This window comes from Lolium rigidum, chromosome 1 (assembly GCF_022539505.1).
Source record: "Lolium rigidum isolate FL_2022 chromosome 1, APGP_CSIRO_Lrig_0.1, whole genome shotgun sequence".
Lineage (NCBI taxonomy): Eukaryota > Viridiplantae > Streptophyta > Magnoliopsida > Poales > Poaceae > Lolium > Lolium rigidum.
This window is the reverse complement of record NC_061508.1, coordinates 163109886-163134444: the sequence shown is the minus strand read 5'-3', so window position 1 is coordinate 163134444 and position 24559 is coordinate 163109886. Positions and strand designations below refer to the sequence as shown.

At 44.1% G+C, this 24559-nt stretch overlaps 1 protein-coding gene across 1 annotated transcript; it reads right to left on the bottom strand.

Moving 5' to 3' along the window:
* Positions 1–261: 261 nt before the first annotated feature.
* LOC124653132 lies at positions 262–1440 on the bottom strand. The gene has a single exon (XM_047192194.1). It carries the CDS (start codon positions 1438–1440, stop codon positions 262–264), a length of 1179 nt encoding a protein of 392 aa, XP_047048150.1.
* Positions 1441–24559: the final 23119 nt, after the last annotated feature.

Below are 24559 nucleotides of genomic sequence, written 5' to 3'. Positions count from 1 at the left end.
TAGTAGTACTATATCGTGACCCCATTTAGCAACAAGCATGCATGTCGAACAGCACCAAACTAAGAAGGCAATAAGTACAGTACATCTTCTTCTCTAGATATACACATTCCTTTATAATTTCTGCACTGAACAAAGTAGAGAGATCAAAGTATGAAAACTAGGAAAAAAAATTGGGTGTTGAGTTACAGATGGGAGTTCCAACGACGTACATTTGGTCTACTGATCTGTTGTATACTTGCAAAGAGACTACTGTAATTTAGCCTAATCCGATGTGCAGATCCCCGCGTCCACACCTTGTGTTCGCATGGACCCCGTTGCCCGTGCCGTCGTGGTGATCGCGGCAACGCCGCCTGAAGTCGAACCCATATTGCGCTCGAGTAGGGGTGGGGCCTCGCCGGCGATGTCTGAGTAGGTCGTCGTGCAGATGCCGCTCACGACCAGGCCTGACAGCTCGTCTTCGCGGTGGTCACGGTTATGAGGGTTCGACGGCAAGTGCGCCCCCTCGGAACCCAGGAAGCCATGCGTGAAGCCCAGAAAGTCGGCCGGGTCTTCTAGCCTCTGCGACGACGGCGCGGAAGGAACTAAGCCACGGTTCGCTGCATCCAACATTGGTTGCATGGCGCCTCCGCCGAGCTGCAGGCCAATTGGGCTCTGAAAGGAGCGAACACGTCCCACGGGCGGGGGATCCGGCGCGAGCAGGTGGTACCGGTAGGTGTCACCGGACACCATAGCCGTGGTTCTTGAGCAGGCGGTTGGAGACGCAGTTCCAATGCTGGACTGTGCCGGCGAGGACGTGGATGGCAAGGCGAAGGGCGGGAAAGGTGCACGCTGCTGCTTTTGCGCGAAGGGGCGGAGGAGGTAGGGCGGAAACGACGCGGCCCGGTTTGCAACGGCGGTAGATGAGCGGAGGGAGGAAGGCGAGGAGAATAGTAGTTGGTCGAAGCGGGAGCGGGCTGGCGCACCGGCGAAGGGCGGGGAGGGGATGCCGGTGAACTCCTGAACCATGGCACGGAAGTTGGAGGTGTCAGTGGTCAGCACTGTCGTTGGTGTGCGCCGCGACGCCCGCGCCCGCTTCCTCGACCCCCTCGGCGTCGTCGGTAGCACGGGCTTAGTGGGTGCCGCCGTTGCCGTGTCGGCCGAAACTGGCAAACCATGGGACGACGAGGACGATGCCGAGGCTCGGTCGCTGGCCGAGAGGGCCGCCGTCCAGTGATGCTGATGCACCACTTGGGGCAACGGCGGCAGCGGCGTGGACGCCTCGAGTTCCTGAAGCCCGTAGAATGTGGCGCCGAAGCCGGACGAGGAGAGCGACGGTGAGGCGGACAGCCGGAGCAGCGCGGACAGAGGAGAGGAGTCCACGCTTCCGCCGCATCTGGAGTCGAGCTCGTCCTCGCCGACACCGCTTGACGACTGGAGGCTGGCACTGTTGCCGGAGTCCATGTTTGGTTATCGGTCTATCTGTCTCTCTCCTAGCTTTGCACCATTTGGCAGTGTGGTGGCGCACGCGCCCGCGATGTAACCACGGTGGTGCTTTGTATGGGCGACAGCCAGTGGGGATGGCAAGCTGGGGCGCGCATGATTAGGCGCCGTGAAAAGTTGCGTGCGGCTGGCCGGGGCCCCCGCGCATGTCAGGGCAGCGATCCAGACAGGCCCGGTCCTGAGATTTCAGGGACCCGGGGCGAAACGAAAATCTAGGACCCTAGTGCCCTACAAGTCTCAAATACGGAATAATTATTTATACACATATACATGAAATGATACCAATTAACATTTAGAATCTACATAAGCAATATTGACATCAAATATTATACTTGTTGTTTCAAAAATTTCTAGTATTCCTGGATATAAAGTTACTAATGATGGTATGTTAATAATTCACGTACTCGCTCCATTTTAAAAGGATGTCATAGTTTGTAAATTTAGATATATGTAAATGAGTTAGATACAGTAAAAAATTGGATAAATCGCTAGATACATCTAGATTTAGGTAATTCTACGACGTCTTTTTCGGTACCAAGAGTGCAATCATGCGGCATCTTCATTGAGTATATGTTTATATGATGGTCTTATTTTTGAGACAATGATGATTTTATTTTAAAAGTCACTAATGATAATAGTTTACGGATCCCAGCGTTCTGCGACGGATTAACTAGCCAAGTACGACTCTCATTTCTCGTGCCAAAAAAAGAATTCCGCACTTCAAAATACGATTAGTTTGTAGAGCGTCACTTCTTAAATTGTTTTCTGTGAGTGATGTGCGTGTATGACATGCTATATCCTCCATGTAGAGTATTAATTACCTCAACAGGCCCCCACGCACTTAATCTTCCCACAGCTAATTAAAGGAAAAAAGCCCAAAATGATTAAGAAAAAAAAGCCCAACCTAACAAAAGGGAAAAGGATCATCCAGCCCACTAGGAATAACGCTTCGTCCACTCGTCCTCATCTCTTGAACGACACGAGAACTCTGCTCGCTCTAATGGCGCCGCCGGACGAACCTCCGCCGCTGCTGCATACTTAGCTTGTCGGGACTTTGGGCCCCCCTTGGGTTTGGGGCCCGGGGCGGCCGCCCCGCCTGCCCCCCCTCAGGGCCGGGCCTGGATCCAGAGGTTTATTCGCGCCGGGAAAGGGAGTGTGGCGTCATGGAATCTCGATCCATCGCAGTTCGCAGGAGCGAAATCATGGAATGTGTTTTGTGCGCGCGTTTAGCTTTTCTTTTTAAGACTCTGTAGCAACTCCACCCCCAACAACATGAGCAAGGAGTAGCAGGGACACGGCACGGAACAATAGAATACGCCTCATATACGTATTCCAAGAGGCAGAAAGAGGAAACGCGGAGCTTAGGACCCGACCCCGTCTATGTGATACGATGTGTTTTGTGATATTGGCGAAGCTGTAGGCTCAGCATGTCTGTAACTGTTGTGAATTAAACCTCTAGCTTTATTAATTTAAAGTTGGGCATTCTATGCCTTTTATATCTTTAAAAAAAGCTGTGAACTGTTTGGGGGCATGGTTTGGTCGATAGAGAAGGCCCAAGCTTAGCTAAAATAACTGTTTGGAGTAGTCATTTTAGGTCATCGAAATATCTTCTCATTGGTGATCTACACAAAAATACAAATATGGGAAACGAAATCTGCTATGTTTAATGTCTTTTAGCTAGAGCCATAACACTGTGATCAGGGGCGAAGCTCTTGATTTTTGGTGAATACACTTTGATGCGCGTGTTTGTTGTGAAAAATTTGAATGGTCATACATCGAAAACGGACTCCATATGAGAAAGTTATGCTTGTTTTAGTGAACACTGCGTAAAATCAATTACAAACCCAAAACATAGACTATTTACCTCCGAGCATAAACTATTTTAGGCTCAATGCGAATAACATTGCTTGTATTATAGAGAATTATCGTTGATTGAACCTTATGATATACAAGGTAAGCTCAAGTTATTCATTAAATATTTGAAAAGCACGTCATAGTTTCTCCGACCAATACCTCATTAAAATGATATTGGTTTTACCAATGGCGGCATCAACAATTGAAAGAAATTTCCCGGCAACAAAGATAATCAAGATCGAGTTGTACATCGAATAAGGGATAATCAAACGGTTTTGATTGTTTAAATTGCATTAAAAGATGCAAAGCTTTTCCATTGAGTTAGCATTATTGGTATTTTTTTTGTTCTAATTTTAGTTAAATATGTTTTGTTTTTATTGTATCCAGTGATTGTGTTTGAACCATATACATCACTACCGCTTTAGGATTATTTTGGTATTTGTATCTTTCAAGATTCGCCCTACCTTAGATTTTTTTTCGTCCTTCGCCACTGACTGTGATGTTGTGTAGCCAAATATACAGTGTATTTGACAAGGTATTAACTTGTCAATGCCTACAGATTGTAGACTTGGGTTTCGTAAGAAGTAGCGAGCAAGTAGATCTCGAAAGTTTTAGCCGACTAAAGTTGTGGTGGTTTCTGTTGACCATGAATCGATCTTTTTCTCTTCCCTCGGCTTCCCTTTATATAGGAGGCGGATCCGAGGGATTTCGTGACGTACAAGTTACAAACTGCGGGAAGGCATGTTTGGACCTTTCCCATATTATTACATGATTCCTAATACAACTATATATTCCTTATCTGAAACTCTCTGGGCTTCTAGGCCTTCAAAGCTTCGGGTCGTGGGTCTTCAGATAATCCGGGTACTTTATTCGGCGTGTCCATTCGGCATGCCTATGTCAGTAGCCCCTGAGATATTGCTTGAATCGCAGAGTCGAGTAAAATCTCCATCGTAAAACCGAGTCACATATTTATAAAACCTTCGAGTTATAACAAATATTTTGCTCAACATCTATTTTGTACAGGGATAATGATAAATGGGGCTGGTTCATCTGACGGATCAGGTACCAGTTAACTGCTCTTGTGGCAAACCCGCATAAACCTACTTCAAGCTCAAGTCCCTGGACTTGAACTCGGGATACTGGCGTAATTCGACACGCGTCGCTTAAGGATTTACCGTGAACTGAATCTCAGCTGTGTTTTATCGAGTACCTAACGCGTCTGCTAGGATTTTTCTTCGCATTTGTTGATACGGATAAAGTGGGAGAGCACATTCGGGATGCGATACCACGCCACACAGGATAGATTCTGGGGACTTACCTTCGTAATCTCTTTCGAGTTACGACATTCAGAGTTTATACCGCGGCGGACGCGCTCTGAGAATATATTGTCGAGTGCCTTTGTCGGCTGCTGGAATTGTGAACTTCTTTGAGTTGTCTTGTGAAATAATATCTTGATCTCCCGATGGGAGTACGTGACAAGTTATGTGTAACTCGAAGATGTACGATGAGAATTCTTCGTCTGCAATTCTATATTGTCTTGTTATTTTCTCTTCTCTCCTTAGATTTTATCGGGTGCGCGATCAGCGCTCCCGATGGGAGTAGACCCGAGGCTACAGCCTAGTGTTTGCACTTGGTTGTAGGCTCAACTTTTGCTAATCAACTCTTTATTTTTTTATTTTTTCGCCTCATCATCTTATCAGAAGTATAAACAATACTTCTGATAAGAGAAGCCCCCGAGTATATGAACGGGTGCTTGCAGCTGAACATAGGCTCCCGAACTTTCTTTTTAACCATGCACTTCTTTAGATCTCGAAGTTTTTATTGTCGCTATATTTTGTTCCACCACTAGAAACTTTCTTAAGTGACATTGTTGCTGACGACAGCCACGTATGACCACCTTGGGAAGCCACGACTCCTGACAATCCATTGTTCCGTGGGTCCAAAACTCTGCACCCTCGACACGTCGCGCAAGTGGGGCCCACACGTCCTCCAGAATTTCCGGCATGCGCGCAGTAACTTCCCTCCAGTAAAATTGAAGCAGTAAGACCATTGTGCCCTTGGGACACGTGTAGGGTATGGAATCTCCACTTTTCATCCGACGGTCGGACGCACCGTCTTCTTCCTATAAATTAGGCCCTCATCTTCATTTATCCCCTTCGCTGCGCCCCACAATTCCTATCTCAATCTTCCTCCTCGAGCACCTCGCGCCCACACTCTGCTTCCTATCCCTCTTTGGTCTACCTAGCCTTCCTGTAGGATAACGTTGCATAGAAAACAAAAAATTTCCTACCGCGAACACGCAATCCAAGCCAAGATGCAATCTAGAAGACGGTAGCAACGAGGGGGTATCGAGTCTCACCCTTGAAGAGATTCCAAAGCCTACAAGATGAGGCTCTTGTTGCTGCGGTAGACGTTCACTTGCCGCTTGCAAAAGCGCGTAGAAGATGTTGATCACGATCGGTTCCGGCGCCACGAACGGGCGAGCACCTCCGTACTCGGTCACACGTTCGGTTGTTGATGAAGACGACGTCCACCTCCCGTTCCAGCGGGCAGCGGAAGTAGTAGCTCCTCTTGAATCCGACAGCACGACGGCGTGGTGTCGGTGGCGGTGGAGAACTCCGGCGGAGCTTCGCTAAAGCATGCGGGAGCTATGGAGGAGAGGGGGGCGGCTAGGGTTTGGGAGGGGGTGGCCGGCCTCAAGGGGGTGCGGCCAACTTGTGGCTTTTGTGTGGCCGGCCCCCTCCCCTATGCCCCTCATTATATAGGTGGATCCCCAAGAGTTGGTCTCCAAGTCTTCGAATAAGACCCGAACCAAAAACCTTCCATAGAGAGGGGAAACCTAGCCTAGCTAGGACTCCCACCAAGGTGGGAGTTCCACCTCCCATATGGGGGGGTGGCCGGCCCCCTAAGGGGGAGTCCACTTGGGACTCCTCCCCCACTAGGGTTGGCCGGCCATGGAGGTGGAGTCCCATGTGGACTCCACCTTCCTTGGTGGTTTCTTCCGGACTTTTCTAGAACCTTCTAGAACCTTCCATAGAACCTTCCGCGACATTTTATTCACATAAAATGACATCCTATATATGAATCTTATTCTCCGGACCATTCCGGAACTCCTCGTGTTGTCCGAGATCTCATCCGGGACTCCGAACAAATATTCGAACTCCATTCCATATTCAAATACTACCATTTCAACATCCAACTTTAAGTGTGTCACCCTACGGTTCGTGAACTATGCGGACATGGTTGAGTACTCACTCCGACCAATAACCAATAGCGGGATCCGGAGATCCATAATGGCTCCCACATATTCAACGATGACTTTAGTGATCGAATGAACCATTCACATACAATACCAATTCCCTTTGTCTCGCGATATTTTACTTGTCCGAGGTTTGATCTTCGGTATCACTCTATACCTTGTTCAACCTCGTCTCCCGACAAGTACTCTTTACTCGTACCGTGGTATGTGGTCTCTTATGAACTTATTCATATGCTTGCAAGACATTAGACGACATTCCACCGAGAGGGCCCAGAGTATATCTATCCGTCATCGGGATGGACAAATCCCACTCGTTGATCCATATGCCTCAACTCATACTTTCCGGATACTTAATCCCACCTTTATAACCACCCATTTACGTAGTGGCGTTTGGTGTAATCAAAGTACCTTTCCGGTATAAGTGATTTACATGATCTCATGGTCATAAGGACTAGGTAACTATATATCGAAAGCTTATAGCAAATAACTTAATGACGAGATCTTATGCTACGCTTAATATGGGTGTATCCATTACATCATTCATACAATGATATAACCTTGTTATTAATAACATCCAATGTTCATGATTATGAAACTAATCATCCATTAATCAACAAGCTAGTTAAGAGGCATACTAGGGACTCTTTGTTGTTTACATATCACACATGTATCAATGTTTCGGTTAATACAATTATAGCATGGTATATAAACATTTATCATAAACATAAGATATATAATAACCACTTTTATTATTGCCTCTTGGGCATATCTCCAACACTTCCACCATGGCTCCGCACTCGAAACGGTGCAAGAACCGTGCCCCAAGCACCGAAGAACTGGTGGAGAAGGTCAAGATCTATGGCTGGGAAAGGTCGAAGCTTTCCACACAAGATCACAAGTTGCTGAAGAAGATGGGCCTGCTCAACAAGGAGGCCATGAAGATGCCCGGAGACAAGAGTTCTTCTCATCCTCCTATCGGTTTCCGGGTAACTTTCGTTGATTTCCTTACTCGCGGCCTCGCTGTTCATGTCCACGAATTCCTTCGTGGGCTGCTCTTTATCTACGGGATCCAGCTGCACCAGCTAACCCCAAACTCTCTCCTCAACATCTCCATTTTTATCACACTTTGTGAATGTTTCCTGGGCATCCACCCCCAGTGGGGCCTCTGGAAACGCATCTTCTACTTCCGTTGCAACAACTCGAAAAACGTCATCTACAACGTAGGTGACGTTTGCATTTGTGTCCGTCCCGATGTCGACTATTTTGATGTGAAGTTCGCCGACTCCGTCCAAGGCTGGCGCAGGAAGTGCCTTTATATCAAGGACGAGTTTTCTTATGCCCAAGAATACGGTCTTGCGCCCTTTGACGCTACCGAAGAAATTTAGAGGCGCAAATCCTGAGACGCAGATGCTACAGCCAAAGAAAAGGCAGCCACTGACGCTCTGATTGCCCGCATCTGCGAACTTCAGAACACCGACGGGGCAGAACTGTCGGGTGTGCAAATCATTGCACATTTTCTTCGGATTCGAGTGCTCCCTCTGCAAGCTTGCAAAAATCCCCTCTCGATGTATTCAGGTGCTCAGGATGCTGACCGGATCTCCGACGATCTTTCTGTGACGGATTTGGAGAAACTCGTCCGCCGCTTCACCTCCTTGAACAAAAACCATGAAGTCTCTTCATCCTGTTGCGTGGAGCCATTCAGTGGCAGCCACGCCATTCCCAAAGTAAGTGCTTTCTTTCGTGTTATATTTCCTGTATTTGATTGTTGTTGTTTCTCCTTTGTGTATTAGTTTGCTTTTATTCTCTTGCTTTTTAACTGCAGAACCATCGAACTCTTTCCTCTCTTCCCCCACTACCTGAAGGTGGGGAAGTGGATGAGTGGGCCGTTGTCACCGACGACTCGCAAGAATCCTCCCTTCCTGAGAGTGAACCCGCAGATTCTCACGGAACTGCGGGTTCCTCTGACAAAGACAGAGAGTCAGAACAATATTCTGACTCTGCTCAATCCGTCTCTCCTCCTCCTGCCGCTTCTCTGAATGGGCGCAAGAGGAAAAGAAACGGCGACGAAGAAGATGCCGGCGCGTCCAAACTCGCCGAACCAGCAGCAGAGGAATCCTCTCCGGACGATCAAGAAGCCTTCGACCCCTTCACCATGACCGGCGCTCGTATGTTTTTCTTTTTTGTCTTTTCCTATCTCCTTTACTTTCAGTTCCCTTATATTTTATTTTGCTACTATATTGACAGAGCAGACGAAGGAGAAGAAGAAGAACCCGAAGCTCATGGGCCAGCTCCTACGACCACCTCCAACACGCTGGTTCTTTCCGAGGAACGTCGTGTTGCTTCAGAAGCGTGATACGTCTCCGACGTATCGCTAATTTCTTATGTTCTATGCCATATTATTGATGATACCTACATGTTTTATGCACACTTTATGTCATATTCGTGCATTTTCTGGAACTAACCTATTAACAAGATGCCGAAGTGCCGATTGTCGTTTTCTGCTGTTTTTGGTTTCATAAATCCTAGTAACGAAATATTCTCGGAATTGGACGAAACAAAGACCCAGGGGCCTATTTCGCCACGAACCTTCCAGAAGACCGAAGAGCATACGAAGTGGGGCCACGAGGTGGCCAAACCACAAGGCGGCGCGGCCAAGGGGGGCCCGCGCCGCCTGTGGTGTGGGCCCCTCGTCAGCCCTCCGACTCTGCCCTTCCGCCTACTTAAAGCCTCCGTCGCGAAACCCCTGAGGCGAAAAACCACGATACGGAAAACCTTACTGAGACGCCGCCGCCGCCGATCCCATCTCGGGGGATTCTGGAGATCTCCTCCGGCACCCGCCGGAGAGGGGATTCATCTCCCGGAGGACTCTACACCGCCATGGTCGCCTCCGGAGTGATGAGTGAGTAGTTCACCCCTGGACTATGGGTCCATAGCAGTAGCTAGATGGTTGTCTTCTCCTCATTGTGCTTCATTGTTGGATCTTGTGAGCTGCCTAACATGATCAAGATCATCTATCTGTAATACTCTATGTTGTGTTTGTCGGGATCCGATGGATAGAGAATACCATGTTATGTTAATTATCAAGTTATTACATTTGTGTTGATTATGATCTTGCATGCTCTCCGTTACTAGTAGAGGCTCTGGCCAAGTTTTTGCTTTTAACTCCAAGAGGGAGTATTTATGCTCGATATTGGGTTCATGCCTGCATTGACACCTGGGACAGTGACAGAAAGTTCTAAGGTTGTGTTGTGCTGTTGCCACTAGGGATAAAACATTGGCGCTATGTCCGAGGATGTAGTTGTTGATTACATTACGCACCATACTTAATGCAATTGTCTGTTGCTTTGCAACTTAATACTGGAAGGGGTTCAGACGATAACCTGAAGGTGGACTTTTTAGGCATAGATGCAGTTGGATGGCGGTCTATGTACTTTGTCGTAATGCCCAATTAAATCTCACTATACTTATCATGACATGTATGTGCATTGTTATGCCCTCTCTATTTGACATGTATGTGGACTTTTTACTGTTTTCTCTGCAAACAATCATCTTCCACACAATACGGTTAATCCTTTGTTACAGCAAGCCGGTGAGATTGACAACCTCACTGCTTCGTTGGGGCAAAGTACTTTGGTTGTGTTGTGCAGGTTCCACGTTGGCGCCGGAATCCCTGGTGTTGCGCCGCACTACATCCTGCCGCCATCAACCTTCAACGTGCTTCTTGGCTCCTCCTGGTTCGATAAACCTTGGTTTCTTTCTGAGGGAAAACTTGCTGCTGTGCGCATCATACCTTCCTCTTGGGGTTGCCCAACGAACGTGTGAAATACACGCCATCAAGCTCTTTTTCCGGCGCCGTTGCCGGGGAGATCAAGACACGCTGCAAGGGGAGTCTCCACTTCTCAATCTCTTTACTTTGTTTTTGTCTTGCTTTATTTTATTTACTACTTTGTTTGCTGCATTATATCAAAACACAAAAAAATTAGTTGCTAGCTTTACTTTATTTACTGTCTTGTTTGCTATATCAAAAACACCAAAAAAATTAGTTACTTGCATTTGCTTTACTTATTTCATCATGTTTCCTTTTAATTTTACCACAAAAAACATACCGGTAGGACGCGGGTCTATAATTGGGAGGAACAATATAGAAGAATTTTTCACCCATGTTAGTACCGTTGAAGATTTTGAAGATAGACACTTGGTAGAACTTGCTCCTACTTATGAAATTGCTGTTGCTGCTTTAGTTCGCATGTTGGAAACTAAATTTGTTAATCTCAATCCTATAATCCAACACATGTTTCTTACACTTGGTGATTTGGAAGAGGGGGAAAAGAAAGATTTTGTTTTAGAAACCCTTCTTAGAGAATTTGGTGGTCTAGCAAGAGAGGCTAGAAAGGTCTTCGCTAAATTTAATATGCTTGGTTCTCATACTAATTTTGTTAGTCTCCTTGAAAAAATGGACATGGATAGGATAAGGTACACTAATAACGCTAATGATGGTGGGGAGATCAAAGCACCAATACCATGTAAACTCCTAGCTATGAATGATGCACTAGAACATAACTATGCTTGGCTTGTTCCTGAAAATTTGTTTGATGAGAGTAGCAAGCCCAAGACTAATGAAAAGGGAGACGCTGAAACTTATGTATCCAATATACTATGCATGGTTGAGAAAACTCCAAACCCCGCTGTAGGTGCACCACCCTTTGATAACACTTGATATACACTTTCTGCGCCTAGCTGAAAGGCGTTAAAGAAAAGCGCTTATGGGAGACAACCCATGTTTTTACTACAGTATTTTTGTTTTATATTTGTGTCTTGGAAGTTGTTTACTACTTTAGCAACCTCTTCTTATCTTAGTTTTATGTTTTTTTTGTGCCAAGAAAAGTCTTTGATAGTAAAGTAAGTACTAGATTTGGATTACTGCGCAGTTCCAGATTTCTTTGCTGTCACGAATCTGGGTCTACCTCCCTGTAGGTAGCTCAGAAAATTAAGCCAACTTACGTGCATGATCCTCAGATATGTACGCAACTTTCATTCAATTTGGGCATTTTCATTTGAGCAAGTCTGGTGCCCTAATAAAATCCATCTTTACGGACTGTTCTGTTTTGACAGATTCTGCCTTTTATTTTGCATTGCCTCTTTTGCTATGTTGGATGAATTTCTTTGATCCATTAATGTCCAGTAGCTTTATGCAATGTCCAGAAGTGTTAAGAATGATTGTGTCACCTCTGAACATGTTAATTTTTATTATGCACTAACCCTCTAATGAGTTGTTTCGAGTTTGGTGTGGAGGAAGTTTTCAAGGATCAAGAGAGGAGTATGATGCAATATGATCAAGGAGAGTGAAAGCTCTAAGCTTGGGGATGCCCCGGTGGTTCACCCCTGCATATTCTAAGAAGACTCAAGCGTCTAAGCTTGGGGATGCCCAAGGCATCCCCTTCTTCATCGACAACATTATCGAGTTCATCCCCTGAAACTATATTTTTATTCCATCACATCTTATGCACTTTGCTTGGAGCGTCGGTTTGTTTTTGTTTTTGTTTTGTTTGAATAAAATGGATCCTAGCATTCACTTTATGGGAGATAGACACGCTCCGCTGTAGCATATGGACAAGTATGTCCTTAGGCTCTACTCATAGTATTCATGGCGAAGTTTCTTCTTCGTTAAATTGTTATATGGTTGGAATTGGAAAATGCTACATGTAGTAACTCTAAAATGTCTTGGATAATTTGATACTTGGCAATTGTTGTGCTCATGTTTAAGCTCTTGCATCATATACTTTGCACCCATTAATGAAGAAATACTTAGAGCTTGCTAATTTGGTTTGCATATTTGGTTTCTCTAGAGTCTAGATAACATCTAGTATTGAGTTTTGAACTACAAGGAAGACGGTGTAGAGTCTTATGATGTTTACAATATGTCTTTTATGTGAGTTTTGCTGCACCGTTCATCCTTGTGTTTGTTTCAAATAACCTTGCTAGCCTAAACCTTGTATCGAGAGGGAATACTTCTCATGCATCCAAAATACTTGAGCCAACCACTATGCCATTTGTGTCCACCATACCTACCTACTACATGGTATTTATCCGCCATTCCAAAGTAAATTGCTTGAGTGCTACCTTTAAAATTCCATCATTCACCTTTGCAATATATAGCTCATGGGACAAATAGCCTAAAAACTATTGTGGTATTGAATATGTACTTATGCACTTTATCTCTTATTAAGTTGCTTGTTGTGCGATAACCATGCTTCTGGGGACACCATCAACTATTCTTTGTTGAATATCATGTGATTTGTTATGCATGTCCGTCTTGTCTGAAGTAAGAGAGATCTACCACCTTAATGGTTGGAGCATGCATATTGTTAGAGAAGAACATTGGGCCGCTAACTAAAGCCATGAATCATGGTGGAAGTTTCAGTTTTGGACATATATCCTCAATCTCATATGAGAATAATAATTGTTGCCACATGCTTATGCATTAAAGAGGAGTCCATTATCTGTTGTCCATGTTGTCCCGGTATGGATGTCTAAGTTGAGAATAATCAAAAGCGAGAAATCCAAAATGCGAGCTTTCTCCTTAGACCTTTGTACAGGCGGCATGGAGGTACCCCATTGTGACACTTGGTTAAAACATGTGCATTGCAAAGATCCGGTAGTCCAAGCTAATTAGGACAAGGTGCGGGCACTATTAGTATACTATGCATGAGGCTTGCAACTTGTAAGATATAATTTACATAACTCATATGCTTTATTACTACCGTTGACAAAATTGTTTCATGTTTTCAAAATAAAAGCTCTAGCACAAATATAGCAATCGATGCTTTCCTCTTTGAAGGACCATTCTCTTTACTTTTATGTTGAGTCAGTTCACCTATCTCTCTCCATCTCAAGAAGCAAACACTTGTGTGAACTGTGCATTGATTCCTACATACTTGCATATTGCACTTGTTATATTACTCTATGTTGACAATTATCCATGAGATATACATGTTATAAGTTGAAAGCAACTGCTGAAACTTAATCTTCCTTTGTGTTGCTTCAATACCTTTACTTTGATTTATTGCTTTATGAGTTAACTCTTATGCAAGACTTATTGATGCTTGTCTTGAAGTACTATTCATGAAAAGTCTTTGCTTTATGATTCACTTGTTTACTCATGTCATTACCATTGTTTTGATCGCTGCATCCACTACATATGTTTACAAATAGTATGATCAAGGTTATGATGGCATATCACTTCAGAAATTATCTTTGTTATTGTTTTACCTGCTCGGGACGAAGCAGAACTAAGCTTGGGGATGCTTGATACGTCTCCGACGTATCGATAATTTCTTATGTTCTATGCCATATTATTGATGATACCTACATGTTTTATGCACACTTTATGTCATATTCGTGCATTTTCTGGAACTAACCTATTAACAAGATGCCGAAGTGCCAGCTGTCGTTTTCTGCTGTTTTTGGTTTCAGAAATCCTAGTAACGAAATATTCTCGAATTGGACGAAACAAAGACCCAGGGGCCTATTTCGCCACGAACCTTCCGGAAGACCGAAGAGCATACGAAGTGGGGCCACGAGGTGGCCAAACCACAAGGCGGCGCGGCCAAGGGGGCCCGCGCCGCCCGTGGTGTGGGCCCCTCGTCGCCCTCCGACTCGCCCTTCCGCCTACTTAAATCCTCCGTCGCGAAACCCCCGAGGCGAAAAACCACGATACGGAAAACCTTACCGAGACACCGCCGCCGCCGATCCCATCTCGGGGGATTACGGAGATCTCCTCCGGCACCTCGCCGGAGAGGGGATTCATCTCCCGGAGGACTCTACACCGCCATGGTCGCCTCCGGAGTGATGAGTGAGTAGTTCACCCCTGGACTATGGGTCCATAGCAGTAGCTAGATGGTTGTCTTCTCCTCATTGTGCTTCATTGTTGGATCTTGTGAGCTGCCTAACATGATCAAGATCATCTATCTGTAATACTCTATGTTGTGTTTGTCGGGTTCCGATGGATAGAGAATACCATGTTATGTTAATTATCAAGTTATTACATATGTGTTGATTATGATCTTGCATGCTCTCCGTTACTAGTAGAGGCTCTGGCCAAGTTTTTGCTTTTAACTCCAAGAGGGAGTATTTATGCCCGATAGTGGGTTCATGCCCGCATTGACACACGGACAAGTGACGTAAAGTTCTAAGGTTGTGTTGTGCTCGTTGCCACTAGGGATAAAACATTGGCGCTATGTCCGAGGATGTAGTTGTTGATTACATTACGCACCATACTTAATGCAATTGTCTCGTTGCTTTGCAACTTAATACCGGAAGGGGTTCGGACGATAACCCGAAGGTGGACTTTTTAGGCATAGATGCAGTTGGATGGCGGTCTATGTACTTTGTCGTAATGCCCAATTAAATCTCACTATACTTATCATGACATGTATGTGCATTGTTATGCCCTCTCTATTTGTCAATTGCCCGACCGTAATTTGTTCACCCAACATGCTTTTATCTTATGGGAGAGACACCTCTAGTGAACTGTGGACCCCGGTCCATTCTTTAATACTGAAATACAAATCGCTGCTATACTTGTTTTTACTCGTTTTCTCTCGCAAACAATCATCTTCCACACAATACGGTTAATCCTTTGTTACAGCAAGCCGGTGAGATTGACAACCTCACTCGTTTCGTTGGGGCAAAGTACTTTGGTTGTGTTGTGCAGGTTCCACGTTGGCGCCGGAATCCCTGGTGTTGCGCCGCACTACATCCCGCCGCCATCAACCTTCAACGTGCTTCTTGGCTCCTCCTGGTTCGATAAACCTTGGTTTCTTTCTGAGGGAAAACTTGCTGCTGTGCGCATCATACCTTCCTCTTGGGGTTGCCCAACGAACGTGTGAAATACACGCCATCAAAGCGTCACCTCCCTCGCAACATGACCCTGAAGCAGCAACTCTAGTGCCCAGCCCCCGAACATCGAAGGCGAAGAAGGCTAAAACTGGGGCTGCTAGCACACAGGAGCTTGCTGTCGGGAGTATGTCGGGTCCTCTCCTTGAGGATGTGAGTATTCCTTGCCTATCTGTCGCCTTTTTTGTTTAGCTTGAAAAACTTTGTAATTCCTGGTGCTATATTTTTCCTTGTCATCTTTTTTGCAGCCCTTAATGAAGGAGCTGGTCAACTTGGGCTCTCAATTTATCGGGTTCCGCGATGAAGCCGCGACTCTTAGAGGTAAAGCTTTGACGATCTTTGCACTTTATATAATCTTATCTTGTTTCTTCATCTTGTCCTACTTTTCCCTTCCAGAGGTGCTCCGTCATGCCGAGGAATGCGCTAATGACCTGGAGACTAAGCTCAAAGCCAACGAGGAAGCTCGTAAGAAAGCTGAAAAGGATGTTGCCGATGTCAAAGATCTTCGCCAAAGGCTTCAAGCCGCCGATGATGCTTTGAGCGACAAGGAGGCCAAGCAAGTCGAGCGCGAGAATAATATAGTGACGCGCTTCGAAACGCAATCCCTGAGATTTTCGAGTAACACTTTCTTTCCTTTTTTCTTCTGCTTTTCCTTGTTTTTAAATATATTTGGTGTTGATGACCTCCTGCTTTTCTTCAGCAGGGAAAATGGGTGAGCAGTATACTTTGAGCCAAGAATCATATGACCGTCTTCTAGACGCTCTCGACATTCTTGAGCTAAACTGCGACTTGGCTCGCAAATGCATCACTTCCACGCGGAATGCATTGAAGCGCGTCTTTCCCCACTTCTTCCCGAAGGATACTCAACTGGAAAATTTTCTCCCATATTTCCCAGCATTTCCTGGAGAAGGATGATCCAGCTTTGGCCTATCGTCAAGCTAGCTTGAAGATTGGAGTCGAAGGGACCATTGCCCTTGTCGCGCCCAGCGGCTAAAAAGTCGACTGGGTGAAGGCTGGTACTCCCAAAGGGTTGAACTCGGATAAGTGGAAGGTTCTGGTGAAGGACACCAAAGCTTTCTCGAAGAAACTCATCGCCTTCCTTGACCCAAGTCCTCCGCTTCTGCTAGCACTGCTCGAACAGAGGTCAAGTAGACCAACTTGCGTTCCCTTTTATTTTTTCCTTTTTGTAGATTTGTATGGGCTCTCTAGGAGCCGTATTTTGTAAGGACTCGCTTTATGTAATGTGCTGAATATGAATGGAAAAATATGTCTTGCCAAATGATTGATGTCGATACTTTCTTGTCTTCCAGTTGATTTTTGACAACTATACTGGAGTTGGACCTTCCAACGCTTCTCCCGATACTTCTCATCTGCGAGAGTCCCTGGCGACGTTTCCTTGGATGTTTCATCGTGTCCTGACTCGATTCATCAAGAGATGGCGGATCTGTGACAACAGTTCCATGCGATAAAGAAACAGGTTGTGACAGTTCTGGATCAATCTCGCAAATCCTCGGATCGCGAACAAGCTGCCCTTCGTCAGGCACAGGAAGCTCTTGAATTGAAGGAATCTGCGACTGCTAACGCCACGCGATCTGCTCAATGCGAGAGCTATATGCTTGACTTGATGACTGATACAAGCCAGGATATGGCTGGTATGTTGTTTCTATCTTGTTGTTTGCTTTATATTTTCCTGTATTCCTCCTTGTGCTACATTGTTTTTCCCTTATGTTGCTCATAGGCTCGTTTCTGGATGATGCCGCCAAAGAACAAAGGGTAAATTCGCGAGTTGAAACCCTTCTTTGACTTGCCAAGGTGAATGACAGCGATTTTTAGGCAGATGAAGATTGCACTCGCTGTATTGTGCAATTTTAGGATCGAGCCGCTCAAGTTCGTGAATTTCTTGACTTCTGCACCAGTACCTTATCCATGGTGTAGAATGACATGTTTCCTCAGAACCCACAGCCTATGCATCACATAACATCTTTTTCCAATACAACGTAAATAAATACTGATACATATCTCTTATGTATTGTTTGTTAAATGCAATAACAAAGTCTGTATCTGAGAGAAATATGCTCTAAATTTGTAGGAACCCAATAAGTCTTACCAGCACCATGACGTTGCCTTTTATTGCTGGGAATGACTCGCAGTCCCAACCTGAATATCTTTTGTATATATATGACAGGTCCAAAACAACGTCATGGTTTTACTAGGATGGAGCCCAGAAACTTACTCTTTTTTGAACAGGAAGAGGGGTCTCGAAGGACCCTGATGACCCACAAGTATAGGGGGTGTATCGTAGTATCTTCGATAAGTAAGAATGTCGATCCCAACGAGGAGCAGAAGGTGTTGACAAGCAGTTTCGATGAAGGATTCACTGTAAATGCTCACAGACAAGTATTCGGGGGTTTTGATGTAACAGATGAACAAAGTACAAGTAAGTAAAATGCGAGAGAAATAATTGCAGCAAGTGGCCCAATCCTTTTTAGCACAAAGGACAAGCCGGTTTGTTTACTTATAATGACCAAACGTTCTCGAGGACACACGGGATTTTAGTCTAGTGCTTTCGCTACATACAGCTGATCAATCTTCATTGTTTTGATAAGTGTTGTGTGGGTGAACCTATGCTAATGCACCGCCCTTCCTAGGACTAATACATACTTGTGATTAAACCCCTTGCAAGCATCCGCAAATACAAGAAAGTAATCAAGATAAATCTAACCACAGCCTTAAACTCGAGATCCTCGCTATCCCTCCCGCATCGATATACCAACGGGGGTTTAGGTTTCGTCACTCCGGCAACCCCGCAATTGGCAAACGAGTACAAGATGCATTCCCCTAGGCCCATAAATGGTGAAGTATCGTGTAGTCGACGTTCACACGACACCACTAGAAGAATGACACCACAACTTAAATATCATAACATTGAATATTACTCAACCATAATTCACTACTAACATTTAGACTTCACCCATGTCCTCAAGAACTAAACGAACTACTCACGAGACATCATATGGAACATGATCAGAGGTGATATGATAACGAACAACAATCTGAACATAAACCTTGGTTCAACGGTTTCACTCAATAGCATCAATAACAAGTAGAAATCAACACCGGGAGAGTTTCCCCTATCAAACAATCAAGATCAAACCCAAATTGTTACAGCGGCGACGAGGTGCTGCGGTGGAGATGGCGGTGATGATGATGAAGATGATGGTGATGGCGATGGAGATGATGTCCAGCTCGATGGCGGTGATGATGGCGTCGATTTCCCCCTCCGGGAGGGAATTTCCCCGGCGGATTCCTGCCCGCCGGAGAGCTCTTTCTCTCTGGTGTTCTCCGCCCGCGCAGGCGGCCGTGACTCTTCGCGACGTACCCTCCGGAGCTTAGGTTTTCGGGACGAAGGGTTTCGCGAAGAAAAGGAGGCGAAAGGGGCTGTGGGGCCCCCACACCACAAGGTGGCGCGGCCGGGCCATGGGCCGCGCCGGCCCGTGGTCCGGCCCCACCTTGGGTCTTCTCGGCTCCCCCTTCCGGCCTTCTCCGTCATCCGGAAAAATAGGATTTTTGGTGTAATTTCCTTCCACAGTTGATCTTCCGAAATATTGCATCCTGGCGGTGCTTTTTCCAGCAGAATCCTGGCTCCGGTGCGCGATCTCCAAATAATCATGAAACATGCAAAATAGATGAAATAACATAAGTATTGTGCCCCAATATGAAATATATCAATGAATAACAACAAATTATGATATAAAATAGTGATGCAAATTGGACGTATCAACTCCCCCAAGCTTAGACTTCGCTTGTCCCCAAGCGAAACTGAACTCGGTAAACAGGACCACATGTTTATGGAGTGAAGAGTCGATAAATAAAATACGGACAAGAAGCATCACATTCATTCACACAAGACATTATAGTAAACAACTTCCTCATATAACTCAACTTGAAACAAGTATAAGGTAATCACAAATAAAGGTGCATAAGAAATCATAATTGGTGATGGCAAACTTTGTTCTTGGTCAAGAGAACGATTAACGATTATACTTATCTATTGAGCAGCGCTCTCATATTAAAGCTTATGTGGCTTATCTTGCAAACTCAATCATAATGATCATTGATAACTTGCAAAGCTTTATTCATTCAGGTAAAACTTGTACTAAACAAGAAAGAGCAAAGACACGATGAAGCAAATCACAATATAATAGTTTGATCACAACAACTCAAATGCTTGCTTAAGATGGAGGGAAATAGGTTTACTGACTCAACATAAAGTAAAAGACAGGCCCTTCGCAGAGGGAAGCAGGGATTAAATCATGTGCTAGAGCTTTTTCAGTTTTGAAATCATATAAAGAGAATAAAAGTAAAGTTTTGAGAGGTGTTTGTCGTTGTCAACGACTCGGTAGCGGGTACTCTAACCCCCTTGCCAAACAGACCTCCAAAGAGCGGCTCCCATGAAGGACGTTATCTCTACCAGCAAGGTAGATCATCCCTCTTCTCTTTTGTTTACACATGTATTTTAGTTATTTAAGGATGACACTCCCCCCAACCTTTGCTTACACAAGCCATGGCTAACCGAATCCTCGGGTGCCTTCCAACAATCTCATACCATGGAGGAGTGTCTATTGCAAAATTAAGTTGCTTACTGATGAATCAGAGCAAAACACGTGAAGAGAATTATTAATGAAAGTTGATTAATTGGGGCTGGGAACCCCGTTGCCAGCTCTTATTGCAAAATTATAGGATAAGTGGATGAAGCCACTAGTCCATTAGTGGAGGCTGCCTAACAAGACTGAAAGATAAAACACCACATACTTCCTCATGAGCTATAAAACATTGACACAAATAAAGAGTAATAAGTTTTGAATTGTTTAAAGGTAGCACATGAAGTATTTACTTGGAATGGCAGAAAATACCATGCAATAGGTAGATATGGTGGACACAAATGACATAGGTTTGGGCTAAGGTTTGGATGCACGAGAAGTATTCCCTCTCAGTACAGGTCTTTGGCTAGCAAGGTTAAATAGCAAGCATAAGAGTTGAGGGAAACAAACAAATATACATGTGATAAAAACAATCATGCATCTTACTTGTAAGCACAAACAGTTTTAACTTCAGAATACTAAGCTAAGAACCGATAAGAAAGATAATAACATCTTCTACATGTATTTCCTCTATTCTTCTTGAACTCAAAGTGTTGTTACTATTGACCATTGCTAAGTTTGCCAAAACCAAATAGATTTACTCAATGCCCCCAAAGTGGTACCAATACTAAAATCAAGATCAATCATATAGTAGAAATTGCAAACTAAAATAAAGTGTGCAATATGTAAATGATAAGACTTCTCATTAATATTTCATAACGATAACTCACACCAAGGGATACATAGACAAACTAAAGGAGAGATACTTCCACACTGCAAGCCATCTTATATGATAACTTCCCTACTCATGATATGACACTACTTGATAGTAAAAAGTAAAAGGTAGTGATGATGTGATACCGCGGCACTCCCCCAAGCTTGGAACAAACCAAGGGGATGCCAATACCGTTGATGAATTACTCCTTTGGCGATGGTGGTGATGAATCCCCGTCTTCAGACTTCCAAGGAAGAGGCTCTCCATCAACAAACGACATCTTGGTCTCGGGAATCCTGAAACTAGCGAGCATGGCTTATGTGTTTAAACCTGTTTTCATACTCACGGTTCGATTCTGAACGTCATAGAGTTGAGCTTGGAGTTTGTTGGTGGTGTCGTGAAGTGAGAGGATGTCGCCCCATAGCTTTGCGGTTTCCTTCTCGTGTTCAGCAATGAGTTCAGACACAATCTTGTGGAAGATATCCACCTCACGCTCAGCCATCTTCTTGTAGTTGAAGACCTCTTGTTCTAGCTTCTCCATCCTGTCTTCCAAACTTCCTTCTCCTTTAGGACCCCGGACATCTTTGATCTGCAGCTCCCCATCAACGAGCAGCAACTCCTTGGGATGCATCCTCAGCTCGTTCATGTACAGATTGTCAACGTCCTTGCAGGAGCTGTCCTTCGGAGTTTCTGACGAAGACATGATACCTCTAGATCCGAAGCAAATCCTGGCAGAAACAGCTCAAAACAAAACACGTCGAGAAAACGATATACGGACCTCCAGGGGTCCGGGGGATTATATAGCAGGAATTTTTATGTCATAAGGAAAGTACCAGGTCGAACCGGAGTCGGAAAGGGGCGACGAGGCGGCCAGCTCATAGGGCGGCGCGGCCCAAGGCCTGGCCGCGCCGGCCTATGGGGGCACGCCCTCGTGCGTCTCCTCAACTCCGTTTCGATCTCGTAATTTTTCATATTTTCCAAAAACAGCCAAAACATTGTCCGGAAAGTAAATCGCGAACTTTTTATTACCTGTACTGTTACCTATTCAAAGTCGAGTTCGGCGGATTGTCAATTTGACCTTTGATGAAAGCCTCCGGTGTTTCCACTCGAATAACATCAACATCTACATTATAAGAATCACCTGAGATATAATGGTTGAGTCTTTGTCCATTCACCACTTGCATGGCATTGCCTTGGAGAGAACTAATTTTAATTGCTCCTGAACGATACACCTCCTCAACAACATATGGTCCTTCCCATTTCGAGAGTAATTTCCCTTCTGAAGAGGGAAAAGGTCCCATGAAGTCAAATCCCCAACAATCGAATGGTTCAATAACAAGAGTATAATTCATAGGCATTTCATTGCGTCTGGAGATATTACCAACCCTTTGACATTCATCACAAGATAAAATAAACTTCCTTGCATCTTTGAAGAGAGTTGGCCAATAAAAACCCGATTGTAGAACCTTTTGTGCGGTTCTATCTCCGGCGTGATGTCCTCCATAAGCACTACCATGACATTTGCTCAATATCTCTTGCTGCTCATATTCGGGAACACATCTTCGCAGAATACCATCCACTCCTTCTTTATATAAGTGTGGGTCATCCCAAAAATAATGCCTCAAGTCATAAAAGAATTTCCTCCTTTGCTGAGCTGAAAAGGTTGGAGGCAAGTACTTGGAGACAATAAAGTTAGCATAATCAGCATACCACGGACTGTCTCGCGAGCTCACCTTTATTACAGCCAATTGTTCATTTGGAAAACTATCATTAACGAGAACAGGATCATAAGCAATATTTTCCAATCTAGACAAATTATCAAGCAACGGGATTATCAAGCACCTTTCCTATCTACAATATGTAAATCAAATTCTTGCAAAAGAAGTACCCATCTAATAAGCCTTGGCTTAGCATCTTTCTTTGTCATAAGGTATCTAATTGCAGCATGATCAGTATGAATTCTGACTTTTGAATCAACAATATAGGATCTAAACTTGTCACAAGCAAAGACTACAGCTAATAATTCTTTTTCAGTTGTAGCATAATTTCTTTGAGCAAGCATCAAGAGTTTTACTAGCATAATGAATAACATTCAGTTTTTTATCTACTCGCTGTCCAAGAACAGCGCCTACAGCAAAATCACTAGCATCACACATAATTTCAAAAGATAAATTCCAATCAGGAGGTTCAACTACAGGAGCAGTTGTTAAGGCTTTCTTTAGAGTTTCAAAAGCTTCCTTACAATCATCATCAAAAACAAAAGGTACATCTTTTTGAAGAAGATTAGTAAGTGGCTTTGAAATCTTGGAGAAATCTTTAATAAATCTCCTATAAAACCCAAGCATGACCAAGAACACTACGAATACCTTTAACATCCCTCGGATAGGGCATCTTCTCAATTGCTTCAACTTTAGCTCTATCAACTTCAATACCTCTCTCGTAAATTTTATGTCCCAATACAATTCCTTCATTAACCATAAAGTGGCATTTCTCCCAATTAAGAACAAGGTTAGTTTCTTCACATCTCTGCAAAACCTTATCAAGGTTTCACAAGCAACTATCAAAAGAATTCCCATAGACGGAAAAATCATCCATGAATACTTCCACAATACTCTCACAAAAGCCATGAAAAATAGCAGACATGCATCTTTGAAAAGTAGCAGGAGCATTACATAAACCAAAAGGCATACGCCTATAAGCATAAGTTCCATAGGGACAAGTAAAAGTGGTTTTCTCTTGATCTTTAGTTTTAACAGCAATTTGTGAAAACCCAGAATAACCATCAAGAGAGCAAAAATGAGTATTTTTAGACCACCTTTCTAGCATTTGATCAATAAATGGTAAAGGGTAATGATCTTTCTTAGTAACCTTATTAACTTTTCGAAAATCAATGCACATTCTATACCCTACAACTACTCTTTGAGGGATGAGCTCATCATTATCATTAGGCACAACGAGTCATTCCTCCTTTCTTAGGAACGCAATGCACAGGACTAACCCATCTACTATCAGCAATAGGATATATAATACCAGCTTCAAGAAGTTTTAATACCTCATTCCTTACCACCTCCTTCATCTTCGGAATTAGACGACGCTGATGTTCAACAACAGGCTTTGCATCATCTTCCATATTAATAGCATGTTGGCAAATAGAAGGAGAAATCCCCTTCAAGTCATCAAGAGTGTAGCCAATAGCTCCTCGGTGTTTCTTCAATATTTCCAATAACCTTTCTTCCTCAATCTCTGAAAGCTTAGAACTAATAATAACAGGATATATTTTCTTATCATCAATATGAGCATATTTAAGATCATCAGGCAAAGGCTTTAAATCAAAAACAGGATCTTCCTTTGGTGGCGGTGTTGTACCCAAATCTTCCACCGGTAAATCATGCTTGAGAATAGGTTGGCGAAGAAAAATCTCCTCAAGCTCATCTCTTTCTTTCCTAAAAACTTCACTCTCGCTATTCTCCAAATGTTGCTGCAAAGGATTATTAGGAACAAGAACAATAGATGCACACTTGCTCCATTTTAAAATCATCACTAGGCAAATCAGCTTTATAAGGAGTTTTGGTAAATTTAGAGAAGTTAAACTCATAAGATTCACCAGCAAATTTAGTCAAAATTTTCTCTTTCTTGCAATCTATAATAGCTCCACAAGTATTTAGAAAAGGTCTACCAAAAATGATAGGACAATAATCACTAGCAGCAGAACGAAGT